This window comes from Chiloscyllium punctatum, chromosome 10 (genome assembly GCF_047496795.1).
Source record: "Chiloscyllium punctatum isolate Juve2018m chromosome 10, sChiPun1.3, whole genome shotgun sequence".
NCBI classification, from domain to species: domain Eukaryota; kingdom Metazoa; phylum Chordata; class Chondrichthyes; order Orectolobiformes; family Hemiscylliidae; genus Chiloscyllium; species Chiloscyllium punctatum.
In genome coordinates, this window is record NC_092748.1 from 20,604,324 (window position 1) to 20,618,991 (window position 14,668).

General features: G+C 44.1%; 1 protein-coding gene across 4 annotated transcripts in view; it reads left to right on the forward strand.

The window, feature by feature from the left end:
* LOC140481932 (receptor tyrosine-protein kinase erbB-4-like) overlaps window positions 1-14,668 on the forward strand; it is a 1,043,042-nt gene that overhangs the window by 914,451 nt on the left and 113,923 nt on the right. For all 4 annotated transcript variants that reach the window (XM_072578639.1, XM_072578641.1, XM_072578642.1 and 1 more), the window contains one exon: window positions 7,579-7,734. In XM_072578639.1, coding sequence (XP_072434740.1) covers window positions 7,579-7,734 — 156 coding nt within the window. The remainder of the gene's footprint in view (window positions 1-7,578; window positions 7,735-14,668) is intronic.

The window sequence follows — 14,668 nt, forward strand, 5'->3', positions numbered from 1 at the left end:
AGCAGACACTGAAACTTGCATCTTTTTCGATAAGTGCAAGTTGCGTTAAGTTTTTGGGAGGGATCCTCATTATGAGGCCCGAGTGAGATTTCTCGGTGTATCTTACCAGACTCACCTCAGTAACTCTCTACCCCACTGCTGTGACATCCCACATGTCCAATTTTATCTCCATCTTACAATGCATCATTCCCCAAAGAACTCAGCAGATCTCAGCCAAGAAACCAGTGTCCCTTGTCCCCGCACCACCTTTACCAGCCTGTTGTGTGCCTGGACAAGCACTGTCAGTCCAGAGCTGCCCTGCATGGTTCCCCTGATATTTACCCTGGACATTGGCAGAGAGAAATCAGCACCTCACTTTGTGAGAGGGGACCCGGGATGCTGATGGATAGGTTGACGGAAATTGGGGACATCCTCTTCCCCCAGGACCAGTAGTGGAGGCCACAACACTGCATCGTGCCAGCCTGATCTGAGGTTGCCACCTAGCTCAGTGCTGTTTTCGTGATCTGGAGGAGTGCCCAGCAACTGTAGGAAGAAGGTCAATGTCTTGCTCCAATTCTCCAAGGAACATGCCACCATCTTCTTTCCGACTCCTCACTCTCACTCTATTGCACCCATTTTCCCCCCACCGAGACCCATGTTCTGCTAGTCTCACACAACACCTTCCCTGATTCACTCTCACCCAAGCCAACTCCTGACACCACTATCCCTGCATGACATCTGTGCGTGCCACCTCACTTGCTCGGGACACGTTTTCCAACTGCACCAACAGTAATGGCTGTGTCACCCACCTTAACTCCCTCAATACTGATTCCGTCTCATTACAGGACAGAAAGACTCAGGATGGGTGGTGGACAGCTTGACATTTGTCTTCTCACCCTTTTATGAGGAGAGCATCCTAACTCTGACTGTCCCAAGTGGCTGACTGACAATTTCTAAGACCCTAGACTGGTACTGGAGGCCACCCTTGACTTACTGTGCCAGGATCCCCTGATCAAAGTCCCTTGACTTGACTGAGGACTATTTACAACCATGATAAGCTTCCTAGCATTGCGCCTGCACTAAACAGCATGGCAAGACAGACGTAATGTGAGCGTGGTATCTCTGATGGATGGAACCAAAGGCAAGGATGTGCAAGGCAGGGATGCTGTGACCATCCAGGCAGGTTGACAGCAAGTGAGCAATGTGAGAGTGAGATGCCCACAGATCCATCCTGTTTCAGTCCGTGAGCTTGGTGTAAGTCTCTGAGCGTGCAGTGTCCTTGCTACAGCACGACAATGAAAGTTCCTGGTGTAGCCCAAGGTGCAGCAGTGCAGCGAAGAAGTGGATCAGAGATGTGCCATAATGGTTCTGAGAGACTGGCAGATGTTGAATGCCAGTATCCATGAACGTGGAATGCTTGTGGCCTGTCCATGAGACGTGCCCTGAGATGTTGGTGCCTGGTCTCTAACATGAAGGCCTTTTAAAACAAGCAGCAAGTTGAAGTTGCCAGGTACATGCCCTGACTTCCATGCTGAAAATTCTCATCATCGAACTTATTAGATGTATTCGGTAAGATCGGGAGTTGAATATTCGTAAGGCGAGTTGTCAGGTTAATATGGCCCTTAACAAGCAGAAATTTCCCCTGAATTGGTAACTCACTGTTAACTGGAGAGAGACTCACCTCACCATTCAGAAAATGCAGAAAAGTTGGAGTGCGATGCATCCAGCCTTGAGATGGACTTATTGTCCGATTCTGCCATAAATCTCACTGTAGTCACTTGGGCCTCTGTAAGTTGACACTTTGAATCTGATGCCAGTCTTCTTCAGATCACAGTCCAATTCATACCTGACATTTGGTCGGCATGATTGTCGCCTGCACCAGTGGATCAAGCAGTGTTCAGTTAAGAGGAAAGGTTGCAAAGATGAGGCTTATACTTATTTCTGTGAGTATCAAAGGTTAAGGTTTAACCCAATTGAGGTGTTTACAATGTTTAAAGATTTCAATTAAATAGGTCTTCAACTGGTAAAGGAATCTAGGACAAGGGACAAATGCCTCAAGTTAGAGCAAATTTATTAGGAGTTCATCGGCAGTTCTGCTCACAAAGGGTAATGAAAACCTGGAATTGTTTGTCTCATGAAGCTGCTGGGGTTTAGAGTCAACTGATAATTTAAGATGGACAATGGAGTTTTATTAAGGTTTGTGGAACCAAGGTGGGCAGACAAAAAACAAGATTACTGTATGCCTGCTCGTGGCCCCTGAACCTGAGGGGCACCAGTATCCTTGGGGGGAGGTTTGCTAGTGCTCTTGGGGGGGGTTTAAACTAACTCTGCAGGGGCATGGGAACCCAGACTGTAACTTTAGGGTGCAGGACCTGGAGTGTAGGGAGGGTAGGAATATGGTATCAATCTTAAAGGATCGTGCCTGTAAACAGAAGAGTGGCTTGAAGTGTGTATACTTTAATGCCAGAAGTATACGAAATAAGGTAGGTGAACTCGCAGCGTGGGTTGGTACCTGGGACTTCGATGTTGTGGCTATTACGGAGACATGGCTAGATCAGGGACAGGATTGGCTGTTGCAGGTTCCAGGGTTTAAATGTTTTAGTAGGGTCAGAGGTGGGGGTAAAAGAGGGGGGGGTGTGGCTTTGCTTGTCAAAGATAGTATTACAGCGGTGGAAAGGAAGATGGATGAAGATTTGCCATCTGAGGTAGTTTGGGTTGAGGTTAGGAATAGGAGAGGTGAGGTCACCCTGTTAGGAGTCTTTTACAGGCCTCCTAATAGTCCTAGAATCGTTGAAGAAAGGATTGCGAAGATGATTCAGGAGAAGAGTGACAGTAATAGGGTGATTGTTATGGGAGACTTTAACTTTCCTGATATTGATTGGGAAAGCTATAGCTCAAGTTCGTTAGATGGGTCAGTGTTTGTGCAATGTGTGCAGGAGAGTTTCCTGACACAATATGTAGATAAGCCAACAAGAGGTGAGGCCATACTGGATTTGGTTCTGGGTAACGAACCAGGCCAGGTATTAGAACTAGAGGTAGGTGAGCACTTTGGGGACAGTGACCACAATTCGGTGATTTTTAGTCTCGTGATGGGGAGGGATAAGTGTGTACTACAGGGCAAGAGTTATAGCTGGGGGCAGGGAAATTATGATGCGTTGAGGCATGACTTAGGATGTGTGGATTGGAAAAGTAGATTCCAAGGCAAGAGCGTAATTGATATGTGGAACTTGTTCAAGGAGCAACTATTGAGTGTCCTTGATAAGTACGTACCTATCAGGCAGGGAGGAAAGGGTCGTGTGAAGGAGCCGTGGTTTAATAAGGAGTTGGAATCCCTTGTTAAATGGAAGAGGGCGGCCTTTGTAAAGATGAGGCGTGAAGGTTCAATAGGGGCGATTGAGAGTTATAAGGTAGCCCGGAAGGACCTGAAGAGAGAGCTAAGAGCAGCAAGGAGGGGACATGAAAGGTCCTTAGTTGGTAGGATGAGGGAAAACCCTAAGGCTTTCTATAGGTATGTTAGGAATAAAAGAATGACTAGGGAAGGAATAGGTCCAATCAAGGATAGTAATGGGAAGTTGCGTGTGGAGGCTGAAGAGATTGGGGAGGCGCTGAATGAATACTTTTCGTCAGTATTCACTCAGGAACAGGACATTGTTGTCGATATGAATACTGAGGCACGAATAAGTAGAATGGATGGCTTTGAGATATGTAGAGAAGAGGTGTTGGAAATTCTGGCAAGGGTGAAAATAGATAAGTCCCCTGGGCCTGATTGCATTTATCCTAGGATTCTCTGGGAAGCAAGGGAGGAGATTGCAGAGCCATTGGCCTTGATTTTTGTGTCCTCTTTGTCTACAGGAGTAGTGCCAGAGGACTGGAGGCTAGCAAACGTGGTTCCCTTGTTCAAGAAGGGGAGTAGGGATAATCCTAGTAACTATAGGCCAGTGAGTCTCACTTCTGTTGTGGGCAAAGTCTTAGAGAGAATTATAAGGGATAGGATTTATGCACATCTGGATAAGAATGATGTGATCAAGGATAGTCAGCATGGTTTTGTGAAGGGCAGGTCGTGCCTCACAAACCTTATTGAATTCTTTGAGAAGGTGACGAAGGAGGTAGATGAGGGGAAAGCGGTAGATGTAGTATATATGGATTTTAGTAAGGCGTTTGATAAGGTCCCCCATGGTAGGCTACTGCAGAAAATACAGAGATATGGCATTGAGGGTGAGTTGGAGGTTTGGATTAGGAATTGGCTCTCTGGAAGAAGACAGAGGGTAGTAGTTGATGGCAAAGATTCATCTTGGAGTGCCGTCACTAGTGGTGTTCCGCAAGGATCTGTTTTGGGACCATTGCTGTTTGTCATTTTTATAAATGACCTGGAGGAAGGGTTAGAAGGTTGGGTGAGCAAGTTTGCGGATGATACGAAAGTCGGAGGAGTTGTAGACAGTGAGGAAGGATATGGCAGGTTACAGCGGGATATAGAGAAGCTGCAGAGCTGGGCAGAAAGGTGGCAAATGGAGTTCAATGTAGCTAAGTGTGAAGTGATTCACTTTGGTAAGAGTAATAAAAAGATGGATTACTGGGCTAATGGTAGACTACTTGGTAGTGTGGAAGAGCAGAGGGATCTTGGTGTCCATGTACACAGATCTCTGAAAGTTGCCACCCAGGTAAATAGTGCAGTGAAGAAGGCATATGGCGTACTGGCTTTTATTGGTAGAGGAATTGAGTTCCGGAGTCCTGAGGTCATGCTGCAGTTGTATAAGACTCTGGTGCGGCCGCTTCTGGAATATTGTGTGCAGTTTTGGTCGCCATACTATAGGAAGGATGTGGAGGCACTGGAACGGGTGCAGAGGAAGTTTACCAGGATGTTGCCTGGTATGGTAGGAAGATCCTATGAGGAAAGGCTGAGGCACTTGGGGTTGTTTTCTTTGGAGAAAAGAAGGTTTAGGGGTGATTTGATAGAGGTGTACAAGATGATTAGGGGGTTAGATAGGGTTGACAGTGAGAACCTTTTTCCGTGTATGGAGTCAGCTATTACAAGGGGGCATAGCTTTAAATTAAGGGGGGGTAGATATAGGACTGATGTTAGGGGTAGGTTCTTCACTCAGCGAGTTGTAAGATCATGGAATGCCCTGCCAGTAGCAGTAGTGGACTCTCCCTCTTTATGGGTATTTAAGCGGGCATTGGATAGGTATATGGAGGATAGTGGGTTAGTGTAGGTTAGGTGGGCTTTGATCGGCGCAACATCGAGGGCCGAAGGGCCTGTACTGCGCTGTATTGTTCTATGTTCTATGTTCTATGTAAGATGCACTGCAGCACATCGCCAATGCTCCTTCAACAGCCCTTCCCAAACTCATGAGCCTTACCACATGGAAGAGCAACGGCAGCCTGCATTTGGGAACTATCTCAGACCCTCTAAGCACCACACTACCCTGGTTTTGATATATGTGCTCTTTCATTTGAATTCCCTGCCTAATGGCATTGTGCATGTCCCTTGAACCCGCAGGCAGCAGTGGTTGTCCAAGGAGATGGTTAACAGCCAGCGTTGCCTATAAGCTGCAAGAAACATTGGAAGGTGTGTTGCTCACCAACACCACCTGACGGGCAGCTAGGGATGGGCAATAAATGCCAGTCCTGCTCGCAATGCCCATATTCCAAGCATTCAGACACTTCTCTCAAAAGATGAAAAAAACCTTCAGGGTCAATCTTGAACAAATCCTGAGCAATTCCTCAATGATACCTGAAGACAGACTGCAAAGTACCAGAATAAGATATGAGCATCACAGTAGGGACAGATTTTTGAGTGTATTTAATGCAGATGTAGATTACTTTTGGTCAGCAAGGAAGTGAAAGGTTATGGAGAGGTTGTTGAAATGACTGTATAGAGTAATTAGATCAGCAGTGAGCTTATTGAATGGTGAAGCAGACTCAAGGAGCTGAGTGGTCTATTCTTGATCCTAATTTGTGTGTTTGTATGTCACCATTCCCACCTTTCCATCCCTTTTCACCTCGAGAAGTGTCACTCCATTTCAATTTCACTGGGCAATCAATGAGAACGTGATGCTTCAACTGTAGTTCAGCCCTTAACCAGCATTTGGCCTTCACGTGCGACCTGTTGCTCCACTTTCACTGGCCAAGGTGTTTGGAGTGTCATCAGTGTAAGCGTGAATGTGATTGTATTAGTACATTAGTGATGAACATGTGGGCTGGCTTGGGAGAATGATAACTGCCAGCCTCAGAGGTTAAATTGAGGCCCAAGGTTGAGGACTGAGCTCTCCAGCTTCAACACAGGTGAGGACACAGGCTTAACAGCTACAGTTCTGGGAGAACACCCAGTTTGGGGAACAGCATGAAACAGCAACATCACATGGAAGTTCTGCATTGATTGCTTCGTGAATCAAAAAGTGTAATTTGATTTTTTGTAAGCAGGTATTAACTGAGAAATAACAGGAATAAGGTAAAGTAAGGGCAAACATAATAAAGTGAGGTGAGCAAAGTTGGCTAAGGGAAGTCATGAACCCCAACTCTCCCAGACGACCATGTGAAGGAGGTACCCCCAGCTGTAGAGACTTGAGGTTTTGGACTGTTCTCCCTGAAGAAAGAGAAGGCAGAGAGGAGATCTGATAGAGGGTTCCAAAACCATGAAGGGGCTGGATAGGATAAACAGGGAGATGCTGTTCCCTCTTGTAAAAGGGACAAGAATAGGCATTGATATAAGGTAATTTCAAATAGAACGAAAGGTGAGACCAAACCTTTTTCTCTCAGTGAGTAATTGGGGTATTGATGCACTGCCTGGAAATGTAATGGAGGCAGGTTCAGTGGAGGTGTTCAAGAGGGCATTTGATGGTTACTTGGATAGAAATAATGTGCAAGAGTTTGGGGAGAAAGCAAAAGATTGGTGGAAGGTAATAAAGTTTGTCTGAAGAGCCAGTATGGACATGATGAGCCAAGTGTGCCATAACTTGGTCAGGGTGTGGGAACTACAGGAGAATACCATAGTTCATAAAATATTTGGGGATATAGCTGGCACTGGCGTAGAGACTGGGAGGCTTATAGGTGAAATAAGTGTAAATGAATTCCAAAAGTGAGAAAGAAATGAAATCCAAAACAGAGTTAACGTGCATGTATTGTAAATGCATGGAGTATGGTAAATAAGGAGTTACAGGCGCAGATTGACTTGGGGAAGTATGACACTATGATAATAAAGGAGACTGACTCAAGGAAGGCCAAGACTAAGTGTTAAATATTCTGTAATTCTGTACGATCTAAATAAGACAGTACCCTTTCATCCTCTGATGCTAGATGGCATCTTATTGTTTTGGATCTGGATGATAAAACAAGGGAATGAATATGTCAGCGTGGACAGAGACTGAAATCTCATGTTGCTGAATCTTTGATAGCATCAAAGTGCTATAATTATCAATGGGCTATTTAAATGGGGGCACGTTTGGAGCTGCAGCTATCGAAAATTTTCCAAATCACTCAAAAGATTGAGAGTACATCTGACTAGAACTGAAACCTTGCTGCAATATCTTTCAACACTTTATTTTTGTATGTTATTCCAAAAACATGAACCAATTAAAATGGATGTGAATTTTTGTGTGGCAGGGAATGATGTACCTGGAGGAGAGGCGACTGGTTCATCGAGACTTGGCAGCAAGGAACGTCTTGGTAAAGTCACCGAATCACATTAAGATCACGGACTTCGGCTTGGCCAGATTGCTGGATGTGGATGAGAAAGAGTATAATGCCGATGGTGGAAAGGTTGGTGAAATCGTTGGTTCTCTTCTGTGGAATTAATTAGAATATACAGCATTGAAACAGGTCATCTGAGCATCCCGCTCCATCTTGGTATTTATATTCCCTCCCGTATTTATCCATCTTTATCTCACCCTCATTTGCTTATCTAACTTCATCTTAAATGCAACTGGGCTAATCACCACCCCACCTGCTGTAGTGCAGGAACCTGAGAACAGGAGTGGTCCATTCTGCCCCTCGAGCCTGGTGCAACATTCTGGATTAAGGCTGATCCTGTACCTCAACAATATCCCCAGTTTTCACTAATAGCTGGGTTTAGATTTTTTTTTCTGAACTTGCTGATGGAATTATTACTGACTGGCTTACATTTACGAGCCTTGGTTTTGACCACAAACCCCCGCAACCCCCCCCCACCCCCACCACCCCGCTGGAACACTTCATCTCCATCTGTGCCACTGTGCAGGGCTGCTGCTTGCGAATTTTAGTTCAGTGTCCACGAGCAACTCATTTACATGTCGATTATCTAATTATGATCTTTATCTGTGCTACCTTCCATTAATGTGTTGTGTGTGTGTGTCTCACTTAAGGAAGTATCCTTGATTGCAGGAGATAATGGCCCTCCCATTCAGCATAATATATAGGAGCTTGACAGTGCTTGGTCACCCTTTCTCCCAAATTGGGCAAACTTTACTTCATTTTCAAAGATCACCTTCAGTGAAATTATAGCAAACAACAGTACCTTTTGTGTTGCTTTTGTTGCTGACTGAGGGTTTTATTAAAGTGAAGGCCTATTTAAATTCTCACGTGCCTCCTCAGTTATTTATCTCAGAGGTACCCCCATTGTGAGGGAGGCGCTAATGTCATTCTAAACCTATAATTCTTTTCAATGCGCTGTAGGAGGGAAACGTCCTCTGCTGACTGAGCGGACTATTCCCCTGTTCCCCATTTCTCAGTGAAAATGTTCAAAACAACAGTTTTGTACTCTCATGAGGAATAGCCATCAAAATAAATCACCGCATACAAGGATTTTATCACATTTTTACCCCTCCCCTGCCTACGTTGTTTCAGATTCTAGCTTTTTTCACACCTCCAACCTCCCTTCTCCTATCATTGATGTTCAGACAGCTATAAGCAACCCTGGCTTTCTACCCCCCTCCACATTTAGCCCTACCCATTCCCCCCCCCTCCCCCCACCCCACCCCCAAATCAGTGAAGATACTGCTTGAAACTGAATTCCTCTGTCAAGCATTTGGTCAGCTTCCCTCATATTTCTTTGAAGCCAAGTGCTTTATGGAATGAACTGCCAGAGGGGTGGTAGAGGCTGGTACATATACAACATTTAAAAGGCATCTGGGTGGGTATAGGAATAGGAAGGATTGGCAAATGGGGCATGATTAATTTGGGATATCTGGTTGGAATCGATGAGTTGGACTGAGGGGTCTGTTTCCATGCTGTACATCTCTGTGAAGACAGATATAAAATATTTGTTCATTGTCTCTGCCGTTTTCTCATTCCCCACAATGACTTTACCTTTAACTCTATGACATTAATGTCAATGTTATTGTTTCTCCTCTATAACCGTGCATTCCTCAAATCGCAAAACACACAACTTTGCACAAAAACAGCAAAGCCAGCTTCAGGCCGAATGGGATGCACTGGGATCATTCATTCGCCTGCTTTTACAGTCTTTGTCAGTGCTTCTGGACAAGGGTACAAACCATCTCACCTTTGTGTTCTTTGAAAAAGCTAGTCATAATACCCCCTATTCATGGATTTATAATGGCATGGATTTCTTCTCATAGCCTGTGTGTTTGATTTTCCAAAGTAATCCCCTTACTAGCCTCCTTTTTAGCTCTGACCTTTGGACGTTGGTCATGGTGGAATCCACACCTGCCAGTGACATGCAGAATCTCAGTATAATATTAGACTCCACACCATTGTTGTGAATTGTGACTGAATGGGCACCATTCCAATCTCTGAATCACATTTCCCATTTCAGAGAAGGGACTGGCTTTGACCTGGCCCCACCCCCTGTTTGATAAACTGGACAGTGCTTACATTGAGACAGTTTCTTTGATTCGGTGTCACAGTTGTGGGATTGAGCTTTGTGCAAGCTGGTTAGTGCGCTTTCTATATTGCAACAGTCGCTATTCTCATGAGTATCTCCATGGTTGTTACATGCTTTAAAACATCTTGGGTATTGATAAGTGCTGTTTTAAGTACATCAGAAACCGTATTACAAAGAAACAACTTCTAACATAATCGCCATCACGTGGAGTTAACCAGCACTCGGCAGATGGAGTCTGCGTGTCTCTGTATCCAACAATGCTAGGGGCAATGAGAGTTCTGGACTTTCATTTTAATTGGCCGCTTTGATCAATGCAATTCATCACAGAATGGTGCGTTCCATCAGAAACATTCTAATCAGGCAGTTTCTAAACTTCATCTTTGTCAATGCCCACTTTATACCATGAAGAGACATCAGCAAGATCATTTACGGATTCCCCTTTGTCCATCCTACTTGTTACAGCATCAATAGTCTGTAATAAGTTTGTTAAACCCAACCTCCCTTTTGTAAAAGCATAAAGGCATGTTCACACTGTCTTGCCATATGTGATCCATTGCATTTTTAAGATTGCTTAATGTTGCTGAAAAAATACATTGTGTTGAAGCTTTTAAATTCCACTCATCAGGACAATTCAGAAGAATACCAAAGTTTGGGGAAAATAGCATGCTGCATGAGAGAAGAGTGCTGATTGGTTGGAAAACAAATTGGTTAGCAAATAGGGGCACTGCCATCGAGAATGATGACTGACAGTTAACTGCCAAGTTCTGTTTAAGTTATAACTGATTAGTCATGGCATTTCCCTGATAAATGAACCAGCAAACGGCTGTCACCTATTACATATTGTCCTAAGGAGTGCAAGATGAAATCTTCAACAAAATGCACTTTATTTTAACAATACTCAGGTCTGTTTTACCAGGTGATTACTTGTATATTAATAGGATTCATCATTTTCTCATCAGCTGATATGAGGCTAACTGTCCCATTCCCTGTTTTCTCTCTCCCTCCTTCCTTTACAATGGAGTTAAATGTGCTCACTTCCAATCTGTTTGGGATTACTTGTGGGGTCGTGATAATGTCTCTACCTCTGGGCTAGATATTGTGTTCTGTCTGCCTGGGAAGTATGCTGTAATATGTCTGAATACTTTGATTTTAAAATATTGTTTTCTAATCCTCTGGGACCATTTTTCAAAGTAGGAAATCTTGCAAAATCATAACCAATGTTGATCTCTTTGGAATTTGTTAGCATCAAATCCCTTAAGCATCTTTAATATCTTCCCTCGAGTTGATTTTGTTTCTTATTGATGTCTTAGCTACCTTTTTCTCAAGAAGAGAATTTCTGTGAACACAGATAAAAAATATTTGTTCATTGTCTCTGCCGTTTTCTCATTCCCCACAATGACTTTGCCTGTCTTTGCCTTTAAGAGACAAATGTTTACTTTAGATTAGATTCCCCTACAGTGTGGAAACAGGCCCTTTGGCCCAACAGTCCACACCGACCCTCTGAAGAGTAACCCACCCAGACCCATTACCCTCTGACTAATGCATCTAATGCTATGGGCAATTTAGCGTGGCTAGTTCACCTGACCGGCACATCTTTGGACTGTGGGAGGAAACCCGAGCACCCGGAGGAAACCCACGCAGACACAGGGAGAATGTGCAAACTCCACATAGATAGACAATCACTTGAGCTGCTCATCTTTGGACTGTGGGAGGAAACCTACACAGACACGGGGAGAATGTGCAAACTGCACACAGTCGCCCGAGGCTGGAATCGAACCTGGGACCCTGGAACTGTGAGGTAGCGGTGCTAACCACTGAGCCACCATGCCACGAGGCTCCTTTCTTTGTACTCTTGTGAAAACTTCGACAGTTCCAAAGAAATTATACATATTCCTGCCTAGTTCACTTCTGTTCGGCTTTTGCATCTTTTATAAAATTTTCGGTTACTCTTTGCTGGTTTCTAAAAACACACCTAATTCTCGGGTCTTATTGCTATACTTTATGATGTGAAGCCACTTCTTTTCATCTGATATTATCTTTATTTCCTGACTAGACCATAGATGAATCTTATTTGCTGATTTTTGTTTTTTGATGGAATATATTGTTACTGAAGATTTTTAATAATTTCTTTAACTGTTTCCCACCGTTTATTTACTGCCATATCTTTTGGTCTACCTACTCAGTTAACATTGGCCACTTTTCCCTTCATACCTATGTAATCCATTTATGTGTATGATTCCTGTTTAGTACCTGAGTATTTTGCTGTCAAAGCTAACGTGGAATTCAATTGTGTTGCATCACTTCTTCACAGAGGATATTTTATTCACATTACGAACTAAACCTGCTTCATTGCACACTCCCAGATCAAAAGGAATTTTATCTCTAGTGGATTCTACAATGTATTCATCGAATCCCTACAGGATGGAAACAGGCCTTTTGGCCCAATAAGTCCGCATCGACCCTGTGAAGAGTAACCCACCCAGACCCATGCCCCTAACCTACACATCCCTGAACACTCTGGTCAATTTAACATGGCCAATTCACCTAACCTTCACATCTTTGGACTGTGGGAGGAAACCCATACAGACACAGGGAGAACGTGCAAACTCCACACAGACAGTCGCCTGAGGCTAGAGCCGAACCCGGGTTCCTGGTGCTGTGAGGCAGTAGTGCTAACCACTGAGCCACCGTGCCGCCAGTGTTGCTCTAGGAAACTGCAGTGGAAGCATTGTACAATGGTGGCACGGTGGCTCAGTGGCTAACGCTACTGCCTCACAGCACCAGGAACCCAGGTTTGATTCCAGTCTCAGGTGACTGTCTGTTTGGAGTTTGCACATTCTCCCCGTGTCTGTGCGGGTTTCCTCCCACAGTCCAAAGATATGCAGGTTAGGTGACTTGGTCATGGAAACATTGTACAATCACATCTTCCAGACTACCTTTGCCAATTTGAGTTATCCCAACTATACGAACATTAAAGTCCTCCACAATTATTATATGGACTATGCTACAAAATCCGTGACTGCTGTCCCTGATTATTCTTCATTTCCACCATACTAATGCTACCTGCTAATCTTCTGTGCAATTCTAAGTACTAACCTTAAGTCATCCTTTACTATCTGGACTGTATTCCGTTCTGCCTCCCTTTTGGAAATGTGTAACCTGGAATATTCATTTTCCAATTTCAGTTATTTTATGAGCCTGTTACTGTAATGCAATTAAATCTAAACCATTTAGCTTAATTTCCACCATAGTTTACTTATTATAACCTCCTTTTTTTTCTGCTACTCTTTTTGACTGAACTTCTCAACTCTTGGCAGATTATCATTTCTAGATTTCCTTATGTCCTTGGTTCCTGCACGATAAATTACAACTGGGTCCTCCACCTTCTCATTCCAAATACATCTCTAGTCATGAGGAAATGGGTTTTATCCCAGCTCTGGGCGAGCATTGCAACCTTCAGAAACCACTGCAGAGAACAGTATCTGTCACTTTGATTATGCTGCTCTCTAACACTACCACGTTCCATTCAGACTCCTCACTTGAATGGCATCCTGCACCATCATGCTATGGTCAGTCTGCTCATCCACCCTGCAGTCCTTGATCTCATCCTTACTGGTGGCAAGTACCTCCTAACAGTTAGACAAAGTCACTAGTCTCCACTGCTACGTTCTGCATACCCTGTACCTACCTGACTCACAGTTATACCCTCCTGTCTTTGACCATTGACAAAATCTAAAGGGTTACTTAACCTAAAGCAGTGCTGACCACTGAGCCACCGTGCCACCCCACTGGTTTCTATTGTTCAGGGTACTGAGGCCAATTGCAACGTTATATTAATCCTCTAACTAAGGTCAGCTGTCTCAGCCAAGGAGGTGGAGCTGTAGATTACATTAGATTACATTACATTACAGTGTGGAAACAGGCCCGTCGGCCCAACAAGTCCACACTGACCCGCTGAAGTGCAACCCACCCATACCCCTACATTTACCCCTTACCTAACACTATGGGGAATTTAGCATGGCCAATTCACCTGACCTGCACATCTTTGGACTGTGGGAGGAAACCGGAGCACCCGGAGGAAACCCACGCAGACACGGGGAGAATGTGCAAACTCCACACGGTCAGTCGCCTGAGTCGGGCATTGAACCCGGGTCTCTGGCGCTGTGAGGCAGCAGTGCTAACCACTGTGCCACCGTAGCTTTCTGGTAAACCCAAATGGTGTGCTGGGGTGACTGTCCCATTCCATACTTAAAGTGAGCAATGGGCATAGCGTTGTCCAGTCATCAACTGGACACTATTTCCCAGCAAAGACAAAGGAATGAAGTCACAACTGCTCCCCCTCTTGTGTGGACATAACAAGACAGTAACGGCCTGATAGTTTAACCATCTGTATTGGCAGCTGGTATCTCCCATCAAACAGGATAATAAAGTCTGAAAAAACCAAAGCAATATGTATTTCATAAAAAGCAAGTTATATCTTCCAGTGACTTCAAGGCTTTTATGCCATTTCAAGCTGCAAGTAATGGTTATAAACTACTCAAAGTGTACTCTTATAAATAATCTTGACTTCACTGCGAGGTTACAATTTTATAATCGCTCTCTGGCATCAGTTATTTTCTACATAAAGGGACAATCATATTCAAATGCACTGCATTCCTGGAGAAAACTTATTTGTTCGAATATATGTGTCTACATAAGTGTGTGTTTAAGTGTTCAGGTGAATCAAATGCTTTAAAGCCATCTTGATGGTCATTCTCACTTCTTTCTTATTCAGAAGCAGATTCATAACATCTTGCTATACAACCGCACAGAATCTTTTGGTGTTACTCTGCAAGGAATTATTGCTCTCCATTTTCAAGGTCATCATTTTCA